Source organism: Stigmatopora nigra, chromosome 9, assembly GCF_051989575.1.
Source record: "Stigmatopora nigra isolate UIUO_SnigA chromosome 9, RoL_Snig_1.1, whole genome shotgun sequence".
NCBI classification, from domain to species: domain Eukaryota; kingdom Metazoa; phylum Chordata; class Actinopteri; order Syngnathiformes; family Syngnathidae; genus Stigmatopora; species Stigmatopora nigra.
The window spans coordinates 15,084,400-15,109,453 of record NC_135516.1 but is presented as its reverse complement, the minus strand read 5'-3'; the positions used below and the strand labels follow the sequence as shown (position 1 = coordinate 15,109,453).

The following is a 25,054-nucleotide window of genomic DNA, read 5'->3' as shown; positions in this document are numbered from 1 at the left end:
AAAAGACGACGAGTGAATGTTTTTGCCACGCAGGTGGCGCAGCGGTCGGCGTGCCAACGCGACGGCCGCTGGTTCCTGAAGCTGCTGCGGGCCGAGAGCGAGCGCATGGAGGGCTGGTGCCGGCAGATGGAAACGGAGCGACAGCGCAACAACCTACCGGAGGAAGGTACGTGGTCTCGGGCGGTGGTCAAATTGCGCCTGACGGACAGTCAGCGCCTACCTCTTTGCTAGTCCTGGGCAAGATCCGGGGTGCCGTGGGAAGCGCCCAGCTCTTGATGTCCCAGAAATTTCAGCAGTTCCGGGAGCTGTGCGAGGAGAATTTGGTGAGTGCCGGTTACCTACCGTAGGCCGGGCTCCGGGTGCTCGGACGTTTGGTCTGCTTGTGTTTAGGATAGTGACAGGATGGATGGGTGTGGTGTGGTGGGGTGGACTTTTCAGAACCCCCGCGTCCACCCCCGACCGGTGGCCTCCGACCTGGCGGCCTTTTGGGACATGCTTCAGTTGTCCATCGAGAACATCAGCCTGAAGTTTGACGAGCTGCACCAACTGCGAGCCAACAACTGGAGACCTCTGGAGCCACCTGAGAGAAAGGTAGCACATTATCATCCTGCCATCCATCCATCCATCCTGCCATCCATCTCAGCTGCTCATCATCTCAAATAAAAGCCATTGTTTGTCATTTAAACCTCTGAATCAATTCTTTTGGTCGGTTGGAAGCGCTTCCGACGGGGCCTCCTTCTTTCCTTCCTTTGCTCTCATGGGCTTTTTTTTGTTTTGTCGACAGTGAAGGCGCTCGTACTCACACACGCTTCCACGCATCCATCCGCTGTTCAAGCAAGGTCTTGACCTGGGCCTTGACCTCCATGTCCATCTGTGTCCATGTTTATCTTTTCTCGCCGCCCGTCCGTGGCTTTGTGTCTTAGCGGCGGCTGAAGGACGACGGGGTCCAAGATCCGCCGACTCCTAAGTACAGAACAAGAGTTTCAATTAGGCCAATGGACAAGTTCTTTTCAAATTTAGACGCAAATGGCCGGACATAGATCAGCCACGTGCAAACTACGGCCCGTTGGGTTTTTTTAATCTGGGCCCAAATATTTTGGCCAGCCCCGACATAGCTTGTCGGCCGCTTATTTTGGACTAACTTTGTTCCATAATTTAAATAATTGTCCATTAGACCGGACTGTCGCCTACTCTTGAGCGAGGCATGTTTTTGTGCTCGACCCCGCCAGGAGCGGCGGCTCCCGCCGGCGGTTCCCGGCGCCACGGCGTCCTCGCAACGGCGCCACCCGCCCCTGGCCCGAGACCGCTCGCTGGAGAGCTCGGAGAAACACCGACGGGAAGCCAGGAAGCGTCTGACGGCCGCCAAGCGGGCCGCCTCCGTGCGCCAGAACTCGGCCACCGAGAGCGCCGACAGCGTGGAGATTTACATCCCCGAGGCGCAGACCAGACTGTGAGCCGGAGCCAGCGCAGGAGGACAAAAAGCCATGACGTTCGTTACCTGGTGTCCGAGGACCGCCGCCACGGGAAGTCCAAAAGTGTCCGGCGACCCCGGGCCTCGGCCTCCCCCGACAGACGTCCGTCGGACATGGTCCCGGACTGCGGATGGCGCCGAGACGTGGAGCTGCACCTGAAATCAAGTGGACATTTGAACTTTGTTTTCTTTTTCAATTTAAAGACAAAAGGAGAAATTGTTGTTCCTAAGCTTTCAAAAAACAATGTTTGGCTACCATAGTTACCAAATTTGGCTTAAGTATCCAAAAACTTAGGACGGATGTCACCAAGTATCCAAAGACATTTTGAAGCAATCCAAATCACAAGTGACAGCTGTCATAAGCACAAAAAAAGCTCCTTTTCTTAAATGTCATGTCATTATTTAACATAAGGCCCATTGTCGCCGGGTAGAATTTTGGGATTTAACGGAAGAACTCTTTGAGGGAGTTGTGAACAAATGCCTAACGTATCATAGTAACAGTTTGTTTGTTTTTTATTGAAAACTACATCCCAAGGAAAAAAGCAAGTCATCTAAACCAGAACGTGTGAAAAAGCAAGCTGTTTGTGCCAAAATGTTGTCCGGGCGACCACGCACGGGACATTTCTGGACGCCTGTGGTGGTATTGTGGTCATTTTTTTCTTTTTCTTTCTATTGTCATTTGTAAAAAAAAAAAAGCAAGCGTTTGCACGACACTGACCACCAGCCATATTTCGTGTGAAAAATGGCTCAACTAAAAAAGGGCCATGCACGCGCGTCAATGCAGCTAGGTTTTTGTCTAGGACGTTTTTTTCTAAGTACCTAACCCCTTGGTAGACCCCTAAAGTACTACTCATTGGTTTAGTTTGCCCCAATTTTGTGCCAAAAGCCTGGAATGAGCCGCCATGACTTTCTCCTCAGGAAGAGCTAAAGAAAAAACCCTCAGCGGACAATCCGACGCGACGGCCTTCCGTTTGTTTTTGTACATAGACGGGGAACATTTACTCTTTGTATACGTGGGCGTGGCCATTTCTATAAGTGCTTCCTTCCCCAGCCAATTCTTTTGGTTTAAAGATGGCGTCGGCGGGTACAGGAAAGGGTTCAAGACGCACGCATGCCGCCCACGCTACGGTACGCTACGGTACGCTACGCTACGGTACTACTTGACCACGCGAGCTAGTACTGCTGCACCCGAGTTCAAAATGTGTTGGTTTACTCGGGCTTTTGATGGATTTCTTGCCCTATATTTATTTTCAACGATGGGGTCTTGTTCCGTGATCTTGGATTCTATTGTAAACAGATGATTGATTACATGTTCATAACCGAGAAGGAAAATGAATTAAAAAAAATAAAAAGGATTCACCACTCCTTGATTGCATTTTTTTCGCCATATTTGATACTCAATAGATAAACATTGGGGCTTTCTTTTTGCTTGTGGTTGGGACTTTTCTTTAAATATCGACATAGTATAGTAAGGCTTTTTTCTTCCAAAAAACGACATAGTATAATAAGGCTTTTTTCTTCCAAAAAACGACATAGTATAGTAAGGCTTTTTTCTTCCAAAAAACGACATAGTATAGTAAGGCTTTTTTCTTCAAAAAGCGACATAGTATAGTAAGGCTTTTTTCTTCAAAAAGCGACATAGTATAGTAAGGCTTTTTTCTTCCAAAAAAACGACATAGTATAGTAAGGCTTTTATCTTCCAAAAAACGACATAGTATAGTAAGGCTTTTTTCTTCCAAAAAACGACATAGTATAGTAAGGCTTTTTTCTTCCAAAAAACGACATAGTATAGTAAGGCTTTTTTCTTCAAAAAAAAAACGACATAGTATAGTAAGGCTTTTTTCTTCCAAAAAACGACATAGTATAGTAAGGCTTTTTTCTTCCAAAAAACGACATAGTATAGTAAGGCTTTTTTCTTCAAAAAGAGACATAGTATAGTAAGGCTTTTTTCTGCCAAAAAACGACATAGTATAGTAAGGCTTTTTTCTTCCAAAAAACGACATAGTATAGTAAGGCTTTTTTCTTCAAAAAAACGACATAGTATAGTAAGGCTTTTTTCTTCCAAAAAACGACATAGTATAGTAAGGCTTTTTTCTTCCAAAAAACGACATAGTATAGTAAGGCTTTTTTCTTCCAAAAAACGACATAGTATAGTAAGGCTTTTTTCTTCCAAAAAACGACATAGTATAGTAAGGCTTTTTTCTTCAAAAAAACGACATAGTATAGTAAGGCTTTTTTCTTTTAAAAAACGACATAGTATAGTAAGGCTTTTTTCTTCAAAAAACGACATAGTATAGTAAGGCTTTTTTCTTCCAAAAAACGACATAGTATAGTAAGGCTTTTTCCTTCAAAAAGAGACATAGTATAGTAAGGCTTTTTTCTGCCAAAAAACGACATAGTATAGTAAGGCTTTTTCCTTAAAAAAAAAACGACATAGTATAGTAAGGCTTTTTTCTTCAAAAAAACGACATAGTATAGTAAGGCTTTTTTCTTCCAAAAAACGACATAGTATAGTAAGGCTTTTTTCTTCAAAAAGCGACATAGTATAGTAAGGCTTTTTTCTTCAAAAAAACGACATAGTATAGTAAGGCTTTTTTCTTCCAAAAAACGACATAGTATAGTAAGGCTTTTTTCTTCAAAAAGCGACATAGTATAGTAAGGCTTTTTTCTTCAAAAAAACGACATAGTATAGTAAGGCTTTTTTCTTCCAAAAAACGACATAGTATAGTAAGGCTTTTTTCTTCCAAAAAACGACATAGTATAGTAAGGCTTTTTTCTTCCAAAAAACGACATAGTATAGTAAGGCTTTTTTCTTCCAAAAACGACATAGTATAGTAAGGCTTTTTTCTTCAAAAAAACGACATAGTATAGTAAGGCTTTTTTCTTTCAAAAAACGACATAGTATAGTAAGGCTTTTTTCTTCAAAAAAAACGACATAGTATAGTAAGGCTTTTTTCTTCCAAAAAACGACATAGTATAGTAAGGCTTTTTCCTTCAAAAAGAGACATAGTATAGTAAGGCTTTTTTCTGCCAAAAAACGACATAGTATAGTAAGGCTTTTTCCTTAAAAAAAACGACATAGTATAGTAAGGCTTTTTTCTTCAAAAAAACGACATAGTATAGTAAGGCTTTTTTCTTCCAAAAAACGACATAGTATAGTAAGGCTTTTTTCTTCAAAAAGCGACATAGTATAGTAAGGCTTTTTTCTTAAAAAAAACGACATAGTATAGTAAGGCTTTTTTCTGCCAAAAAACCACATAGTATAGTAAGGCTTTTTTCTTCCAAAAAACGACATAGTATAGTAAGGCTTTTTTCTTCCAAAAAACGACATAGTATATATAGTAAGGCTTTTTTCTTCAAAAAGCGACATAGTATAGTAAGGCTTTTTTCTTCCAAAAAACGACATAGTATAGCAAGGCTTTTTTCTTCAAAAAAAACGACATAGTATAGTAAGGCTTTTTTCTTCAAAAAAACGACATAGTATAGTAAGGCTTTTTTCTTCCAAAAAACGACATAGTATAGTAAGGCTTTTTTCTTCAAAAAGCGACATAGTATAGTAAGGCTTTTTTCTTAAAAAAAACGACATAGTATAGTAAGGCTTTTTTCTGCCAAAAAACCACATAGTATAGTAAGGCTTTTTTCTTCCAAAAAACGACATAGTATAGTAAGGCTTTTTTCTTCCAAAAAACGACATAGTATATATAGTAAGGCTTTTTTCTTCAAAAAGCGACATAGTATAGTAAGGCTTTTTTCTTCCAAAAAACGACATAGTATAGCAAGGCTTTTTTCTTCAAAAAAAACGACATAGTATAGTAAGGCTTTTTTCTTCAAAAAAACGACATAGTATAGTAAGGCTTTTTTCTTCCAAAAAACGACATAGTATAGTAAGGCTTTTTTCTTCAAAAAGCGACATAGTATAGTAAGGCTTTTTTCTTAAAAAAAACGACATAGTATAGTAAGGCTTTTTTCTGCCAAAAAACCACATAGTATAGTAAGGCTTTTTTCTTCCAAAAAACGACATAGTATAGTAAGGCTTTTTTCTTCCAAAAAACGACATAGTATATATAGTAAGGCTTTTTTCTTCAAAAAGCGACATAGTATAGTAAGCCTTTTTTCTTCCAAAAAACGACATAGTATAGCAAGGCTTTTTTCTTCAAAAAAAACGACATAGTATAGTAAGGCTTTTTTCTTCAAAAAAACGACATAGTATAGTAAGGCTTTTTTCTTCCAAAAAACGACATAGTATAGTAAGGCTTTTTTCTTCCAAAAAAACGACATAGTATAGTAAGGCTTTTTTCTTACAAAAAACGACATAGTATAGTAAGGCTTTTTTCTTCAAAAAGCGACATAGTATAGTAAGGCTATTTTCTTCCAAAAAACGACATAGCATAGTAAGGCTTTTTTCTTCAAAAAGCGACATAGTACAGTAGGGCTTTTTTCTTCCAAAAAATGACATAGTATAGTAAGGCTTTTTTCTTCAAAAAAACGACATAGTATGGTAAGGCTTTTTTTGGTAAAAACGACATAGTATACTAAGGCTTTTTTTCGCAAAAAAACGACATAGTATAGTAAGGCTTTATTGGTAAAACGACATAGAATAGTAAGGCTTTATTTTTGGTAAAAACGACATAGTATAGTAAGGCTTTTTTTCGCCCAAAAAACGACATAGTATAGCAAGGCTTTTTTTCGCAAAAAAAAAAACGACATAGTATAGTAAGGCTTTATTGGTAAAAACGACATAGTATAGTAAGGCTATTTTTCTCAAAAAAAAACGACATAGTATAGTAAGGCTTTTTTTCTCAAAAAAAATGACATAGTATAGTAAGGCTTTTTTCGTAAAAGACGACATAGTATAGTAAGGCTTTATTTTTGGTAAAAACGACATAGTATAGTAAGGCTTTATTTTTGGTAAAAACGACATAGTAAGGCTTTATTTTTCGCAATAAAACGACATTGTATAGTAAGGCTTTTTTTTCGCAAAAAATGACATAGTATAGTAAGGCTTTTTTTCGCAAAAAAAACGACATAGTATAGTAGGGCTTTTTTCGCAAAAAAATGACAGTATAGTCAGACTTTTTTGGTAAAAGACGACATAGTATAGTAAGGCTTTATTTTTGGTAAAAACGACATAGTATAGTAAGGCCTTATTTTTGGTAAAAATGACATAGTATAGTAAGGCATTATTTTTCGCAATAAAACGACATTGTATAGTAAGGCTTTTTTTCGCAAAAAAATGACATAGTATAGTAAGGCTTTTTTTCGCAAAAAAATGACATAGTATAGTAAGGCTTTTTTTCGCAAAAAAACGACATAGTATAGTAAGGCTTTTTTTTTCGGAAAAAATGACATAGTATAGTAAGGCTTTTTTTTGCAAAAAATGACAGTATAGTAAGGCTTTTTTTCGCAAAAAAAAACGACATAGTATAGTAAGGCCTTTTTCGCAAAAAACAACATAGTATAGTAAGGCTTTTTTTCGCAAATGAAACGACATAGTATAGTAAGGCTTTTTTTCGCAAAAAAATGACAGTATAGTAAGGCTTTTTTTCGCAAAAAAAACGACATAGTATAGTAAGGCCTTTTTCGCAAAAAAACAACATAAAACATTTTGCATAAAACGACATAGTATAGTAAGGCTTTTTTCTTCCAAAAAACGACATAGTATAGTAAGGCTTTTTTCTTCCAAAAAACGACATAGTATAGTAAGGCTTTTTTCTTCCAAAAAACGACATAGTATAGTAAGGCTTTTTTCTTCAAAAAGCGACATAGTATAGTAAGGCTTTTTTCTTCCAAAAAACGACATAGTATAGTAAGGCTTTTTTCTTAAAAAAAACGACATAGTATAGTAAGGCTTTTTTCTTCCAAAAAACGACATAGTATAGTAAGGCTTTTTTCTTCCAAAAAACGACTTAGTATTGTAAGGCTTTTTTCTTCAAAAAGCGACATAGTATAGTAAGGCTTTTTTCTTCCAAAAAACGACATAGTATAGTAAGGCTTTTTTCTTCCAAAAAACGACATAGTATAGTAAGGCTTTTTTCTTCCAAAAAACGACATAGTATAGTAAGGCTTTTTTCTTCCAAAAAACGACATAGTATAGTAAGGCTTTTTTCTTCCAAAAAACGACATAGTATAGTAAGGCTTTTTTCTTCCAAAAAACGACATAGTATAGTAAGGCTTTTTTCTTCAAAAAAAAAACGACATAGTATAGTAAGGCTTTTTTCTTCCAAAAAACGACATAGTATAGTAAGGCTTTTTTCTTCCAAAAAACGACATAGTATAGTAAGGCTTTTTTCTTCAAAAAGAGACATAGTATAGTAAGGCTTTTTTCTGCCAAAAAACGACATAGTATAGTAAGGCTTTTTTCTTCCAAAAAACGACATAGTATAGTAAGGCTTTTTTCTTCAAAAAAACGACATAGTATAGTAAGGCTTTTTTCTTCCAAAAAACGACATAGTATAGTAAGGCTTTTTTCTTCCAAAAAACGACATAGTATAGTAAGGCTTTTTTCTTCCAAAAAACGACATAGTATAGTAAGGCTTTTTTCTTCCAAAAAACGACATAGTATAGTAAGGCTTTTTTCTTCAAAAAAACGACATAGTATAGTAAGGCTTTTTTCTTTTAAAAAACGACATAGTATAGTAAGGCTTTTTTCTTCAAAAAACGACATAGTATAGTAAGGCTTTTTTCTTCCAAAAAACGACATAGTATAGTAAGGCTTTTTCCTTCAAAAAGAGACATAGTATAGTAAGGCTTTTTTCTGCCAAAAAACGACATAGTATAGTAAGGCTTTTTCCTTAAAAAAAAAACGACATAGTATAGTAAGGCTTTTTTCTTCAAAAAAACGACATAGTATAGTAAGGCTTTTTTCTTCCAAAAAACGACATAGTATAGTAAGGCTTTTTTCTTCAAAAAGCGACATAGTATAGTAAGGCTTTTTTCTTCAAAAAAACGACATAGTATAGTAAGGCTTTTTTCTTCCAAAAAACGACATAGTATAGTAAGGCTTTTTTCTTCAAAAAGCGACATAGTATAGTAAGGCTTTTTTCTTCAAAAAAACGACATAGTATAGTAAGGCTTTTTTCTTCCAAAAAACGACATAGTATAGTAAGGCTTTTTTCTTCCAAAAAACGACATAGTATAGTAAGGCTTTTTTCTTCCAAAAAACGACATAGTATAGTAAGGCTTTTTTCTTCCAAAAACGACATAGTATAGTAAGGCTTTTTTCTTCAAAAAAACGACATAGTATAGTAAGGCTTTTTTCTTTCAAAAAACGACATAGTATAGTAAGGCTTTTTTCTTCAAAAAAAACGACATAGTATAGTAAGGCTTTTTTCTTCCAAAAAACGACATAGTATAGTAAGGCTTTTTCCTTCAAAAAGAGACATAGTATAGTAAGGCTTTTTTCTGCCAAAAAACGACATAGTATAGTAAGGCTTTTTCCTTAAAAAAAACGACATAGTATAGTAAGGCTTTTTTCTTCAAAAAAACGACATAGTATAGTAAGGCTTTTTTCTTCCAAAAAACGACATAGTATAGTAAGGCTTTTTTCTTCAAAAAGCGACATAGTATAGTAAGGCTTTTTTCTTAAAAAAAACGACATAGTATAGTAAGGCTTTTTTCTGCCAAAAAACCACATAGTATAGTAAGGCTTTTTTCTTCCAAAAAACGACATAGTATAGTAAGGCTTTTTTCTTCCAAAAAACGACATAGTATATATAGTAAGGCTTTTTTCTTCAAAAAGCGACATAGTATAGTAAGGCTTTTTTCTTCCAAAAAACGACATAGTATAGCAAGGCTTTTTTCTTCAAAAAAAACGACATAGTATAGTAAGGCTTTTTTCTTCAAAAAAACGACATAGTATAGTAAGGCTTTTTTCTTCCAAAAAACGACATAGTATAGTAAGGCTTTTTTCTTCAAAAAGCGACATAGTATAATAAGGCTTTTTTCTTAAAAAAAACGACATAGTATAGTAAGGCTTTTTTCTGCCAAAAAACCACATAGTATAGTAAGGCTTTTTTCTTCCAAAAAACGACATAGTATAGTAAGGCTTTTTTCTTCCAAAAAACGACATAGTATATATAGTAAGGCTTTTTTCTTCAAAAAGCGACATAGTATAGTAAGGCTTTTTTCTTCCAAAAAACGACATAGTATAGCAAGGCTTTTTTCTTCAAAAAAAACGACATAGTATAGTAAGGCTTTTTTCTTCAAAAAAACGACATAGTATAGTAAGGCTTTTTTCTTCCAAAAAACGACATAGTATAGTAAGGCTTTTTTCTTCAAAAAGCGACATAGTATAGTAAGGCTTTTTTCTTAAAAAAAACGACATAGTATAGTAAGGCTTTTTTCTGCCAAAAAACCACATAGTATAGTAAGGCTTTTTTCTTCCAAAAAACGACATAGTATAGTAAGGCTTTTTTCTTCCAAAAAACGACATAGTATATATAGTAAGGCTTTTTTCTTCAAAAAGCGACATAGTATAGTAAGCCTTTTTTCTTCCAAAAAACGACATAGTATAGCAAGGCTTTTTTCTTCAAAAAAAACGACATAGTATAGTAAGGCTTTTTTCTTCAAAAAAACGACATAGTATAGTAAGGCTTTTTTCTTCCAAAAAACGACATAGTATAGTAAGGCTTTTTTCTTCCAAAAAAACGACATAGTATAGTAAGGCTTTTTTCTTACAAAAAACGACATAGTATAGTAAGGCTTTTTTCTTCAAAAAGCGACATAGTATAGTAAGGCTATTTTCTTCCAAAAAACGACATAGCATAGTAAGGCTTTTTTCTTCAAAAAGCGACATAGTACAGTAGGGCTTTTTTCTTCCAAAAAATGACATAGTATAGTAAGGCTTTTTTCTTCAAAAAAACGACATAGTATGGTAAGGCTTTTTTTGGTAAAAACGACATAGTATACTAAGGCTTTTTTTCGCAAAAAAACGACATAGTATAGTAAGGCTTTATTGGTAAAACGACATAGAATAGTAAGGCTTTATTTTTGGTAAAAACGACATAGTATAGTAAGGCTTTTTTTCGCCCAAAAAACGACATAGTATAGCAAGGCTTTTTTTCGCAAAAAAAAAAACGACATAGTATAGTAAGGCTTTATTGGTAAAAACGACATAGTATAGTAAGGCTATTTTTCTCAAAAAAAAACGACATAGTATAGTAAGGCTTTTTTTCTCAAAAAAAATGACATAGTATAGTAAGGCTTTTTTCGTAAAAGACGACATAGTATAGTAAGGCTTTATTTTTGGTAAAAACGACATAGTATAGTAAGGCTTTATTTTTGGTAAAAACGACATAGTAAGGCTTTATTTTTCGCAATAAAACGACATTGTATAGTAAGGCTTTTTTTTCGCAAAAAATGACATAGTATAGTAAGGCTTTTTTTCGCAAAAAAAACGACATAGTATAGTAGGGCTTTTTTCGCAAAAAAATGACAGTATAGTCAGACTTTTTTGGTAAAAGACGACATAGTATAGTAAGGCTTTATTTTTGGTAAAAACGACATAGTATAGTAAGGCCTTATTTTTGGTAAAAATGACATAGTATAGTAAGGCATTATTTTTCGCAATAAAACGACATTGTATAGTAAGGCTTTTTTTCGCAAAAAAATGACATAGTATAGTAAGGCTTTTTTTCGCAAAAAAATGACATAGTATAGTAAGGCTTTTTTTCGCAAAAAAACGACATAGTATAGTAAGGCTTTTTTTTTCGGAAAAAATGACATAGTATAGTAAGGCTTTTTTTTGCAAAAAATGACAGTATAGTAAGGCTTTTTTTCGCAAAAAAAAACGACATAGTATAGTAAGGCCTTTTTCGCAAAAAACAACATAGTATAGTAAGGCTTTTTTTCGCAAATGAAACGACATAGTATAGTAAGGCTTTTTTTCGCAAAAAAATGACAGTATAGTAAGGCTTTTTTTCGCAAAAAAAACGACATAGTATAGTAAGGCCTTTTTCGCAAAAAAACAACATAAAACATTTTGCATAAAACGACATAGTATAGTAAGGCTTTTTTCTTCCAAAAAACGACATAGTATAGTAAGGCTTTTTTCTTCCAAAAAACGACATAGTATAGTAAGGCTTTTTTCTTCCAAAAAACGACATAGTATAGTAAGGCTTTTTTCTTCAAAAAGCGACATAGTATAGTAAGGCTTTTTTCTTCCAAAAAACGACATAGTATAGTAAGGCTTTTTTCTTAAAAAAAACGACATAGTATAGTAAGGCTTTTTTCTTCCAAAAAACGACATAGTATAGTAAGGCTTTTTTCTTCCAAAAAACGACTTAGTATTGTAAGGCTTTTTTCTTCAAAAAGCGACATAGTATAGTAAGGCTTTTTTCTTCCAAAAAACGACATAGTATAGTAAGGCTTTTTTCTTCCAAAAAAACGACATAGTATAGTAAGGCTTTTTTCTTACAAAAAACGACATAGTATAGTAAGGCTTTTTTCTTCCAAAAAAACGACATAGTATAGTAAGGCTTTTTTCTTCAAAAAGCGACATAGTACAGTAAGGCTTTTTTCTTCCAAAAAAATGACATAGTATAGTAAGGCCTTTTTCTTCAAAAAAACGACATAGTATGGTAAGGCTTTTTTGGGTAAAAACGACATAGTATACTAAGGCTTTTTTTCGCAAAAAAACGACATAGTATAGTAAGGCTTTATTGGTAAAACGACATAGAATAGTAAGGCTTTATTTTTGGTAAAAACGACATAGTATAGTAAGGCTTTTTTTCGCCCAAAAAAACGACATAGTATAGCAAGGCTTTTTTTCGCAAAAAAAAAACGACATAGTATAGTAAGGCTTTATTGGTAAAAACGACATAGTATAGTAAGGCTTTTTTCTCAAAAAAAAACGACATAGTATAGTAAGGCTTTTTTTCTCAAAAAAATGACTTAGTATAGTAAGGCTTTTTTCGTAAAAGACGACATAGTATAGTAAGGCTTTTTTTTGCAAAAAATGACAGTATAGTAAGGCTTTTTTTGCAAAAAATGACAGTATAGTAAGGCTTTTTTTCGCAAAAAAAAAACGACATAGTATAGTAAGGCTTTTTTCTTCCAAAAAACGACATAGTATAGTAAGGCTTTTTTCTTCAAAAAGCGACATAGTATAGTAAGGCTTTTTTCTTCCAAAAAACGACATAGTATAGTAAGGCTTTTTTCTTAAAAAAAACGACATAGTATAGTAAGGCTTTTTTCTTCCAAAAAACGACATAGTATAGTAAGGCTTTTTTCTTCCAAAAAACGACTTAGTATTGTAAGGCTTTTTTCTTCAAAAAGCGACATAGTATAGTAAGGCTTTTTTCTTCCAAAAAACGACATAGTATAGTAAGGCTTTTTTCTTCCAAAAAAACGACATAGTATAGTAAGGCTTTTTTCTTCCAAAAAAACGACATAGTATAGTAAGGCTTTTTTCTTACAAAAAACGACATAGTATAGTAAGGCTTTTTTCTTCAAAAAGCGACATAGTATAGTAAGGCTATTTTCTTCCAAAAAACGACATAGCATAGTAAGGCTTTTTTCTTCAAAAAGCGACATAGTACAGTAGGGCTTTTTTCTTCCAAAAAATGACATAGTATAGTAAGGCTTTTTTCTTCAAAAAAACGACATAGTATGGTAAGGCTTTTTTTGGTAAAAACGACATAGTATACTAAGGCTTTTTTTCGCAAAAAAACGACATAGTATAGTAAGGCTTTATTGGTAAAACGACATAGAATAGTAAGGCTTTTTTTCGCAAAAAAAACGACATAGTATAGTAGGGCTTTTTTCGCAAAAAAATGACAGTATAGTCAGACTTTTTTGGTAAAAGACGACATAGTATAGTAAGGCTTTATTTTTGGTAAAAACGACATAGTATAGTAAGGCCTTATTTTTGGTAAAAATGACATAGTATAGTAAGGCATTATTTTTCGCAATAAAACGACATTGTATAGTAAGGCTTTTTTTCGCAAAAAAATGACATAGTATAGTAAGGCTTTTTTTCGCAAAAAAATGACATAGTATAGTAAGGCTTTTTTTCGCAAAAAAACGACATAGTATAGTAAGGCTTTTTTTTTCGGAAAAAATGACATAGTATAGTAAGGCTTTTTTTTGCAAAAAATGACAGTATAGTAAGGCTTTTTTTCGCAAAAAAAAACGACATAGTATAGTAAGGCCTTTTTCGCAAAAAACAACATAGTATAGTAAGGCTTTTTTTCGCAAATGAAACGACATAGTATAGTAAGGCTTTTTTTCGCAAAAAAATGACAGTATAGTAAGGCTTTTTTTCGCAAAAAAAACGACATAGTATAGTAAGGCCTTTTTCGCAAAAAAACAACATAAAACATTTTGCATAAAACGACATAGTATAGTAAGGCTTTTTTCTTCCAAAAAACGACATAGTATAGTAAGGCTTTTTTCTTCCAAAAAACGACATAGTATAGTAAGGCTTTTTTCTTCCAAAAAACGACATAGTATAGTAAGGCTTTTTTCTTCAAAAAGCGACATAGTATAGTAAGGCTTTTTTCTTCCAAAAAACGACATAGTATAGTAAGGCTTTTTTCTTAAAAAAAACGACATAGTATAGTAAGGCTTTTTTCTTCCAAAAAACGACATAGTATAGTAAGGCTTTTTTCTTCCAAAAAACGACTTAGTATTGTAAGGCTTTTTTCTTCAAAAAGCGACATAGTATAGTAAGGCTTTTTTCTTCCAAAAAACGACATAGTATAGTAAGGCTTTTTTCTTCCAAAAAAACGACATAGTATAGTAAGGCTTTTTTCTTACAAAAAACGACATAGTATAGTAAGGCTTTTTTCTTCCAAAAAAACGACATAGTATAGTAAGGCTTTTTTCTTCAAAAAGCGACATAGTACAGTAAGGCTTTTTTCTTCCAAAAAAATGACATAGTATAGTAAGGCCTTTTTCTTCAAAAAAACGACATAGTATGGTAAGGCTTTTTTGGGTAAAAACGACATAGTATACTAAGGCTTTTTTTCGCAAAAAAACGACATAGTATAGTAAGGCTTTATTGGTAAAACGACATAGAATAGTAAGGCTTTATTTTTGGTAAAAACGACATAGTATAGTAAGGCTTTTTTTCGCCCAAAAAAACGACATAGTATAGCAAGGCTTTTTTTCGCAAAAAAAAAACGACATAGTATAGTAAGGCTTTATTGGTAAAAACGACATAGTATAGTAAGGCTTTTTTCTCAAAAAAAAACGACATAGTATAGTAAGGCTTTTTTTCTCAAAAAAATGACTTAGTATAGTAAGGCTTTTTTCGTAAAAGACGACATAGTATAGTAAGGCTTTTTTTTGCAAAAAATGACAGTATAGTAAGGCTTTTTTTGCAAAAAATGACAGTATAGTAAGGCTTTTTTTCGCAAAAAAAAAACGACATAGTATAGTAAGGCTTTTTTCTTCCAAAAAACGACATAGTATAGTAAGGCTTTTTTCTTCAAAAAGCGACATAGTATAGTAAGGCTTTTTTCTTCCAAAAAACGACATAGTATAGTAAGGCTTTTTTCTTAAAAAAAACGACATAGTATAGTAAGGCTTTTTTCTTCCAAAAAACGACATAGTATAGTAAGGCTTTTTTCTTCCAAAAAACGACTTAGTATTGTAAGGCTTTTTTCTTCAAAAAGCGACATAGTATAGTAAGGCTTTTTTCTTCCAAAAAACGACATAGTATAGTAAGGCTTTTTTCTTCCAAAAAAACGACATAGTATAGTAAGGCTTTTTTCTTACAAAAAACGACATAGTATAGTAAGGCTTTTTTCTTCCAAAAAAACGACATAGTATAGTAAGGCTTTTTTCTTCAAAAAGCGACATAGTACAGTAAGGCTTTTTTCTTCCAAAAAATGACATAGTATAGTAAGGCCTTTTTCTTCAAAAAAACGACATAGTATGGTAAGGCTTTTTTGGGTAAAAACGACATAGTATACTAAGGCTTTTTTTCGCAAAAAAACGACATAGTATAGTAAGGCTTTATTGGTAAAACGACATAGAATAGTAAGGCTTTATTTTTGGTAAAAACGACATAGTATAGCAAGGCTTTTTTTCGCAAAAAAAAAACGACATAGTATAGTAAGGCTTTATTGGTAAAAACGACATAGTATAGTAAGGCTTTTTTCTCAAAAAAAAACGACATAGTATAGTAAGGCTTTTTTTCTCAAAAAAATGACTTAGTATAGTAAGGCTTTTTTCGTAAAAGACGACATAGTATAGTAAGGCTTTTTTTTGCAAAAAATGACAGTATAGTAAGGCTTTTTTTGCAAAAAATGACAGTATAGTAAGGCTTTTTTTCGCAAAAAAAAACGACATAATATAGTAAGGCCTTTTTCGCAAAAAACAACATAGTATAGTAAGGCTTTTTTTCGCAAATAAAACGACATAGTATAGTAAGGCTTTTTTTCGCAAAAAAATGACAGTATAGTAAGGCTTTTTTTCGCAAAAAAAACGACATAAAACATTTTGCATAAAACGACATAGTATAGTAAGGCTTTTTTTCATTAAAAAAGGACCATGTATAGTAAGGCTTTTTCATTTGAAAAATAAATTTAAAACGGGGCACACTTCCACTTTACTACCACAAGGTGTCAGTATTTGACCAAAGTAAGTATACGATTACATCAATGGGACCAACTCAACTGCAATTCTCCTTCATGTTTTACATTTCTTTTAATCAAATGTACTTCTTTAGACCTAAGCAAAACAAAAAAACGGAGAATAAATGACTCAAGGGATTAAAACAAAAGCCGCCTAATGTGTAAACGATCGCAACATGTTTTTTTTTTAACAACTCATGCGATTAGTGCTACTTTTTTTTTTTTTTGCAGCCAGACAGTTGCGGCGGATTTGATTGGATGTAATCTATTATCTATCGGTCCGGACCGGGACGCCGCGAAATCTCCTGTTAATCTTCTCCAATCCTCCCTGGGGCAGAATTGGACTCTCTCTGGCATATTAGCCCAGCTTTTCGAGCAGATCCGACAGATTAACGCCCGAATCAATTAGAGATAGCAACAGATGAGTCAATTAGCACTGCCCGGGGAAGAAGAAGAAAGAAAGAAAAGAAAAAAAAACACTCATAGACGTCAAACATTTGCTATGGGGAAGAGGATTATCATGGATTTGCTTGAATCTTTACTTTGAAAAGTAAATAAAGTGCTAAAATACACGCCATAATATGGGAATCTTGTCATATTTCCACTTGGGTCAATGATTAAGCCTTTGCAAGTTGTCACTTGTTGAAGAAAAAAAGCCTTACAGAGACACGACAGGTGTCAATAACTTGTTTTGACAAAAATGATAAATGACTATTTGGACAGATGAAAAATACCAATCGAGCAACACTAAAGAATACAAAAGAACGATGAAAAAGTCATGCTTATGAGCCTCAATGAAAGGCTTTTTTTCGCAAAAAAACAACAACAACATAGTATAGTAAAGCTTTTTTTTTCGCAAGAAAACGACATAGTATAGTAAGGCTTTTTTCTGTAAAAAAAAAAAAACGACATTGTAAAGTAAGACTTTTTTTTCGCCTCTCCATTTTATTTTTAAATTAAAAAAAGGTTTAAACGTCACGATGGCTAATTGATTGAACCACGGACGGAAAACTGCCGACTTCAATGTCATGAATGGCGTCAAAAATCCCAGAAACACCACTTTAATAGGGTTAACACAATGCTAACGTACGCATAAATATCACTTCTACTTTTGCCAGCAAACGAGTGCTTTTTACTGAGCGGTATGACAAACTCTAAATGTCAAATACGAGTATGATTAGCGTGAGCCTTCTTGCTATGTATCTTACATATCTAATCAGGTGTCTAATGAATGATTGGCAGGCAGTCGGCAGGCAGGCAGTCGGCATCTGTCCACACTGGCAGCAAGTGTGAAATTTCCCATGAACGTCGCGTCGCGCGCGGCCTTTGCGCTATCTGGGATTGCTTCAATTCAGACCAACTGTGACCTGCTTTCTAGAGCCCCCCCCCCCCTTTTCTACCTACTGCTTGGTTACCTGTCAAGCCAATGCAAACCATCTAGTACAGGGGTGTCCAAACTTTTTGCAAAGAGGGCCAGATTTGGTAAGGTGAAAATGTGTGCGGGCCGACTTTTAGCCTGACATTCTTTGAACCATTAACATTAAATGCAAATTAACTTTTTGGGATTTTTTTTAATTACAAATGGCATACTTTTACTTTTACATTTTTTTTTACATTTAGGTTTTTACCGAAATCACAAACCACAAAAAAATTAAGAAAACTATCAAGGATATCTAAGTTCATGTGAAACATCACATATTATTCACTATTATATGCTCACTGTAGGAACAGTGCTGAAAACAAAACAATGATCACTGCATATTCAAACTGTGATTTTGACCATCACAAAAAAAATAATGAACTGAGATTTAAGAATTTATTCAACTCAGAGGACTTAACAAATATCTTGCCTGCACTAATGTGAAGGGTGATACTGGGATCTTGACTGCAGTATGTAGTCCAGGTCTTCATCGCACGCTAACGAGAAAAAGTCAAACTCAGTTCCTTTTGCCTCTAACTGTCTCTTAATATCTAATGAAACGTCTTCAATTCTCCGTGCCACAGTATTACGAGCCAGGCAAATATTGGCAAACTCTTGCTTCTTCGCGGGACAAATTTTCTCAACCATTTTCATTACACAGTCTTTAATAAATTCACCGTCACTGAAAGGTTTGCAGTGCTTTGCAATTAGCGTTGCCACTTCGTAGCTTGCCTTTGTGGCATTTTCATTTGACTCACGGGCTCTTGTGAAAAAGCTTTGCTGTGCCGTTAAAACAGCTTCCAGTTGCTTCACTTTTTCACCGCGTTCGTTCCCAGTTAGCTTGTCGTAGCTAGCATGTTTCGTCTGGTAGTGCCTCTTAATGTTGAATTCCTTGAAAACAGCCACAGTCTCTTGGCAAATTAGGCAGACACAGTTGTTTCGTATTTCAGGGAAAAAATACTCAAATTTCCACTTGTCCTGGAAGCGGCGGCCCTCGCGGTCAACTTTCCTTTTCTTGTTTACATGTTAGAAATGGGCTGGGCTGAAACAATGACGCAAGGGTCACGGCGGCCAGAGTGCGGCCACAGGGCTACTGCCATCTTCTGGTGAAGTGAAAAATAGCTTTTTGTACACATTTATTTTATACTGTGGTCAACAGTGCTGGCGGGCCGTGTATTATTGATTTCATGATAGAGGCCGTGGGCCGGTCAAAATTTGTCCTCGGGCCTTATTTGGCCCGCGGGCCGGACTTTGGACATGCCTGATCTAGTATGTCCTATTAGGAAGATGATTATATTCAACTTACCTACCGGTGAAGACGAGGCCTTTTAAGTCTTTTTTTCCAAGGGATGATGAGGGCAGGGATCTGGAAACCTGTGTTGTAAAGATGAGAGAAAAAAAGGCTCACATTTTCATGTAGTCTGACTTTTGAATTGTAATGAGTATGGCTCTCAATGAATAATCACTGGGAATTGTTTCTGGCGCTATCGGCCGGGATTAGGATTTAAATCAAGGTAGCAAAAGTTAGTATGATGCTTTTAAGGCTTTGTTTATCCATGACAGGATGAAATGTCGCCCGTAGTCATCCTCCTCCAGATGGATGAGCCCGTCACCCCTTAATTCGGATTAAAGAGGGATTACATTTGATTGAGCCAGTGGGATTATGGGCGCGACTAATTGCACACTTTCTGGATTTCTTCTCTGCCTTTTCAAACATTGAAATGGGAAACTAAATGGAACATTTTCACTTCTTTTTTTTAATAGTTTAAACTGGGTTTCATCTTAAACAAAAAAATCAACAGATGTGCAAGAGCCCATTCTCTAAAACGCATGTTAACCTCACAATGACGGCGCTAGACGTTCGATCCACGTTAAAAAACACAAAGTTCGATCACATTAGCAATTATTATCTAAATTATTATCCCTTAGTTTGCAGAGAGAGCGCTGCCCGCCCCCTGGCGTTAGTAATGGGTCACAACATCCAATCCAAAACGATTGCAACAAACTGAAATTCATTTCCTCAAATAGCGTTAGGCCAGAAAAGTCCACTTTTCTGTCTAATCCAGTCATTTCATTTAATTCCAAATTATTTTTTGCTTAACTGTGAGAATGGAATTGAGAAAATTCTAATCCATATTAGTTTGTGCATTCTGTTGATTTATTACGCTTTCATATCATGAACTTTTTTTTAATGGAAAAATGAATTGAATGGAATGCCTTCATTCTCATGATACAAGTAAAATAACATTTAAAGCTTCACCATGAAATGCCCAAATAAATCATCAATAAATAAACAAAAAGTCAACATAATAAGTCGTCAACATAGATCAATTGTCAACATGAATAAATGATCAAATAAATAAAAACGACAAACTACATTTGCATTTAAGCACGTATAAAGATAAACAATATACTTATTCTTGTGTGTGTGCGCACCAAATTAGCCAGAGCCGCCTATGTGTGTGTGTGTACGCGTGTGTTGATGTCAAAACGAGTGGTTGAAATAGGTCCCCTTTATGTTTTGATGAGTTTTTTTTGTATTATGCGTCCGCGCACGCGAGCATTTGATGGGAGGGTGACAAGTTAAACAAGTTGTTTGCAGTAGTCTCACGTGGGTGCTTTCTTTTCTTTTCCTGTCCTTTTCTGTCCCTTTCTGTCCTTTTTATTTTGTCCTTTTCTGTCCTTTCCTTTCCTCCACTTGGCTTTGCGGGCGATAATTACAAGCGTGCAACTTTTCAAATCGGCGTGACGGAGCGCTCCATTGACGAGCGTGCTGCCATTCGGACGACAAGTGTTCACGTTCCCAGGCGGACGGGAGGACGGGAGGACGGGCGGACGCCCAATGGCTCGCCCCGCAGCGTCCCAAACGGAGCATCGGACAAACAAACGGACGGACAAAACTGGTGACGGGACGGCGTTTTGGAAAGAAAGAAAGAAAGAAAGAAAGAAAGAAATGAAGAAGAAGAAGAAGAATGGCGGGCGGGCCACTTGGCTGCGGGTGCGCGCTCACGCACTCATTCAACAGTTAACGTTACTAATGAGTTGCTGAGAGGAACACTGGGATGCTCACAAATCAAAACATCACACTCCATCCTATCGTGCACTCTGCCTTTTCTTTTTAATATCATTTGATAACATGGAACGTTTATACTATTTTATGGCTATTTTTATGGAATGAGCGACCATTTTCTTTTAGCCCATGAGTTGACTTCCCGATGTAAATAAATTGCGATAAATTAAATGCGATACGAAAATAAAGTGTGTATTTCTGCTTTTAGCCCCCAAATGGGAAAACTGCGGCCCGCGGGCCACGCCCGGCCCGCTAGGCTTCGTAATCCGGCCCACCGACGTTGTCCAAATAATGTATTTTTTTGTGTTAATAATTCAGTCCTTTTTTTACTGTTTTTGTTTTATATGTACAGTTAACGGATGCCCTTTTTTATATCATATCTTGTGCTGACCCGGTCCATCTGTCAAAAGTTGGCCCACCCCTGTTTTCGTCCTTTTTTAATAATAACCTTGTATGCATTCATCCAGTCCGATTTTTGGGTTGCCATGGACGGCAATGGCAGTAAAAGATGATCGTGACGAATGAACAAGCGATTGCTTCGGGCGTTCAAGCACCTGTTGGCGTGGCGGGTTGCGCACATTGTCTGACTTTTTTTTTTTTTTTCAAGCGCGACAGCTTCATCGGCGAGACGCGAGACGCGCGACGAGGGCGTCGTTTAGGACGCGACGTGTTGCATTTGCCGCAAGTGGCCTTCTTCCCACGGCCACCGCCCTCCCCTACTGCTTTTGCGCACGCGCGCTGCCCCCCTCTATTGACACCTTTCTTTGAGTTAGGGGGCCTCCCTCAATAGACGGAACACTCGAGGGACAGCGCAAAGGCGCTCGGTCGGGTGGTCGGTCGTAACATCGGTCGGTCGTTCGTTCGTTCGTTCGGCCGGTCCGCATGCACCGGTTTGTCGCGAGGGGCGGGGCCACCGCTGCGCTTTTGTTCGCCCACCCGTTGTCCCAATTGACAAAAAGGACGCCTCGACCACTCGTATTTATGGTGCTTTTCCCCACTTACCGCTTAATAAATAGCGGCGTGCGGCTGAGTGGATGCGGGCAGGGGGCCGAGGCCGAGCACAGACCGAGTAAAGGCCGGGCCGGGTGCAACATGCGGTGCTGTCAAGACGAGATAGATAGGGAGACTAATTTGCCGGCCATCGGATTGGAACGCGGCCGACGGTCAATAACAGCAATGCAATAAGAACTAAATTCATTCACTTTGGTAAGATGAATGTGTAAATATCCATTCATATGTACTGTCCCTTCCCATGTTTTGTATTTATGATAATAATTTCAGAAAAATAAACCGACATTTGTGATAAAACGAGCAGAATGACTTTTGACAGCCTCGTCCAAACTATTAGGGCACTTATTAAAAACTAATCTGATTATAATCGCCGTCATAGAGCTATCACTGAAACACGAGCAAAAATAATCAAAAACCCATGATTAACTTTAGATTAATTCACTTTTTTAACCTCACTTCATCTTTACTGTATAATCATCTTTCGTGTGCACATTATAGCGAAGCTTTAAATATCAATGTACTTGTAAAATGACAATAAAGACAATGACAATAATTCAATGAATTTCGGACGTTTATTGCAATATACATCTTTTTGTGGCTTCTTTTTAAATGCAGGGGCTTGACAAATATGTTATGAAAATAACCGAGTAATTCCATTAAACTCCTTCACTGCCATTAGCGCAGTGCTTCTCAATTATTTTCTGTTAGGGTTATTCAAACTATGCAATTACACTTTATACTAGTACGGCCAAATAAAATCCTGTTCCCCAGGGTTACACGCACCCCCCCCCCCCCCAGGTATCGCACCACGCCCCCCCCCCCCACTATTTGAGAAGCACTGCATTAGCGGGAGTGCATGTTATATTTTGCTTGTTCTTTCAAGAATTTCTCACGTAAAAGATTGTTTTGTACTCACCGAGCGTCTTCGTCCAGGAAGGCCTACTTCCATTTCCAGCAATCGAACGGACCCAATGGTCGAAGACAGCTCGAAACACAACCGAGTCCCATGAGTCCATTAGCACTGTAGCACCAAATTGTCAGTCCAAGAAAATAAGCCATCCACTCCGAGGTGCCTCAGTGAAAGAATTTCCTCAGAACGTCCACATTTGGCTTGACGAAAGGAGAAATATCCACTCAAGTCCACAAAGCTAGACCGTCTTGGCTAATTCTTCTCGGCTAGCATAGCATGTTAACTAGCGATAGCCTGCACCGTATTCGGACGTCCTCGGCTCTTTGCTCGTCTAATAAAAGGTGGCAGATCACCTTACAGCGTTCATAAAAGAAAGGCACCTGCTTATGAGAGTTGTTGACGTGTGTGGTAAATCTTGCGAAAGCTTTCAGTGCGCTAATCTTTAGCTTGGAGCGAAAAAAAGACCTGCTTGTTTGGCTATCGGCGAGGTTAGCAGTGTGCTTTGCACTTCCGGTGAGCAAATGCGACAATCGTGGCGCACCTGTGTGAATCATCTTGCGCATGCGTACTTGCTCACCAAAGAAACACCCCTCGTCAAATCCGTCTCAATGGCCGGCGGCAGAAAATGATCCTATTTCGCTGCTGCTGACGGCGATAGACGATCAATTCCAGTTTGACTGGGAGGGTTGGCAGCGACTAAATCAGGAGTCGGTAACATTTTTGACAGAGAGAGAGCCATAAACAATTCATATTTTCAATTTGGAGTCAATCTGGATTGGACGTCTATCGCCGTCAATGGCATGCCATGAGTTGACTCACTTAGTGAAAGGCGATCATTTTAATGCAATGTGGGCAGACATAAAAAAATCAACAACAACAAAAGTCAGCCGTGGTTGGAGGGCCTCGGCGTGCGGCGGGGGGGGGGGGGGGGTTTAGTGGGCGTGTCTGCTGCCTCTTCCCTGGTGCGCTTCGCGGACAGAGCCCTGATTGGCTGGCGCTCTAGGCGAGCGGCACGCGACCGCGAATGTCGCTATAAAGTCTCCTTCGTGCACCACCAAAAAATAAAGTAAACGCCAACCGGCCGAGTCAAGGACATACGTACGGGAATCGGCGTCAGGACTGGAGAATGGACGGCGTGTTGGACCCCTTCTCGGCACTCGACTCCTTCTCCTCGCCGCCATACTTCCACGACGATGACGACTTTTTCCCCGAGCGGTGTTCGCGGGACGCCGACCTGTTGGACGACGACTCGGATTTCTTCGGGGGACACTTGGCGGACTATTACGGCGAGGAGAGCGCGACAGGGGGCGACTTGTCCTTGTCCTTGTCCCTGTCGTCGGCGGAGGACTCTCCCGGTGAAGGTGGCTGCTATGCCGGGGGCGGGCCGCTGCTCAAGAGGCGGCGGAGGATGAGATCGGACACGGAAATGCAGCAGTTGAGGCAGGCGGCCAACATCCGGGAGCGACGACGCATGCAGTCCATTAACGACGCCTTCGAGGGCCTTCGCTCGCACATCCCCACGTTGCCTTACGAGAAGCGGCTGTCCAAAGTGGACACGCTGCGCCTGGCCATCGGCTACATCAACTTTCTGGCCGAACTGGTGCAGTCGGACGTGCCGATTCGGAGCGCCGGCGGCGAGGCGCATGCGCAGCCCAAGAAAGTCATCATCTGTCACAGGGGGACAAGTAAGTTACGGCGGTGCGTTTGAGGAAGAAAAAAAAAAAAGGTTTTCGTTTGGCTCGTCCGCTTTGACTCACCGTGCTTCTTGTTCTTCTTCTTCTTCTTTGGTTACGCTGTTCTTTTCAGGATCCCCCTCGCCCAGCGACCCAGACTTCGGCCTGCCACCCCTAGCCGGTCACTCGTTGTCGTGGTCGGACGAGAAGCAACTGAGGGAGCAAAACATCATCCGGACGGCCAAGGTGTGGACACCGGAGGACCCCCGGAAGGCACACGGCAAGTCGCTCCTGACGAACATCGAAAACGAGCCTCCCTTCGGCCTGCTGGCCTCCTAAACCAAGGAACCAACGAACAGACTCTTATTTTGTTCATATTATTATATATTTTTTTGTACATATTGCAAACAACCTTACCTCACTTTATTTTTGGCGCTTCGACTCAGGCTACTGGCAATCACCTTATTTAACCTTTGTAATAATATATCTTGTAATTTAATGGCAAAAGAAGGAGCTATTTATTTTTTTATACCTGTGATTATTTTTCTATCCACAATAAATGCAAGTGAATGAAGTGTGTTTTGACACGTTGACTCCAACATTTTTGGGGGCTTTGGAACTTCCGTTTAAAGAGCAAAATGAAGGAAATATTTGCATTTTCAAAAACTTGAGCTCAAGGGCCTTTTGGACAAATGACAGTACGTATAGTGGAAAGTAACACTTTTTGCCACATTTGGAGGGACGAGTTCCAGTCATGAATCCATAAAGACTCGTCTACGCAGACATTATATTTTGAGCAGATTAACTATGATCCAAATGTTAATAACGACGTCATTTTAGTCAGCATAATTTGAAATACAATGTGGTTAAGGCCCTTCATAACAAGTTAAAAGTCAATTGATAAAATAGCATTCTTAAAA

The 25,054-nt window shown here is 37.4% G+C and overlaps 3 protein-coding genes across 6 annotated transcripts in view; 2 read left to right on the top strand and 1 right to left on the bottom strand.

Annotated features, from left to right (window-relative positions):
* dlgap1a (discs, large (Drosophila) homolog-associated protein 1a) overlaps positions 1-2,836 on the top strand; it is a 17,115-nt gene extending 14,279 nt beyond the window's left edge. For 3 of the 4 annotated variants that reach the window (XM_077723624.1, XM_077723622.1, XM_077723623.1), the window contains 4 exons: positions 34-166; positions 232-323; positions 439-591; positions 1,230-2,836. In XM_077723624.1, coding sequence (XP_077579750.1) covers positions 34-166; positions 232-323; positions 439-591; positions 1,230-1,454 — 603 coding nt within the window. In that variant the 3' untranslated portion in view covers positions 1,455-2,836. Of the gene's footprint in view, positions 1-33; positions 167-231; positions 324-438; positions 592-784 lie in introns of all 4 variants that reach the window. The other variant, XM_077723625.1, reaches the window with a different exon arrangement.
* LOC144201189 (uncharacterized) overlaps positions 1-25,054 on the bottom strand; it is a 25,439-nt gene extending 385 nt beyond the window's left edge. Inside the window, exons 1-8 of the mRNA XM_077723627.1 lie at positions 24,552-25,054; positions 24,219-24,469; positions 22,468-24,129; positions 18,777-18,844; positions 1,499-1,627; positions 804-963; positions 381-580; positions 158-305 (exon numbers count right to left, since the gene is read on the bottom strand). Of these exons, the coding sequence (XP_077579753.1) occupies positions 831-963; positions 1,499-1,627; positions 18,777-18,844; positions 22,468-22,500 (363 nt within the window). The 5' untranslated portion in view covers positions 22,501-24,129; positions 24,219-24,469; positions 24,552-25,054 and the 3' untranslated portion in view covers positions 158-305; positions 381-580; positions 804-830. The remainder of the gene's footprint in view (positions 1-157; positions 306-380; positions 581-803; positions 964-1,498; positions 1,628-18,776; positions 18,845-22,467; positions 24,130-24,218; positions 24,470-24,551) is intronic.
* Positions 23,391-24,675, top strand: ptf1a (pancreas associated transcription factor 1a). The gene is made up of 2 exons (XM_077723626.1): positions 23,391-24,146; positions 24,268-24,675. Exons 1-2 carry the CDS (start codon positions 23,588-23,590, stop codon positions 24,471-24,473), a joined length of 765 nt encoding a protein of 254 aa, XP_077579752.1. The 5' UTR covers positions 23,391-23,587; the 3' UTR covers positions 24,474-24,675.

What these genes read in the sequence shown, in the direction of transcription:
- ptf1a (XM_077723626.1), top strand. Translation starts at nt 23,588, where the DNA reads ATGGACGGCGTGTTGGACCCCTTCTCGGCACTCGACTCCTTCTCCTCG. An exon ending in CATCTGTCACAGGGGGACAA is followed by an intron (nt 24,147 to 24,267) that starts GTAAGTTACGGC and finishes TGTTCTTTTCAG; the next exon opens with GATCCCCCTCGCCCAGCGAC.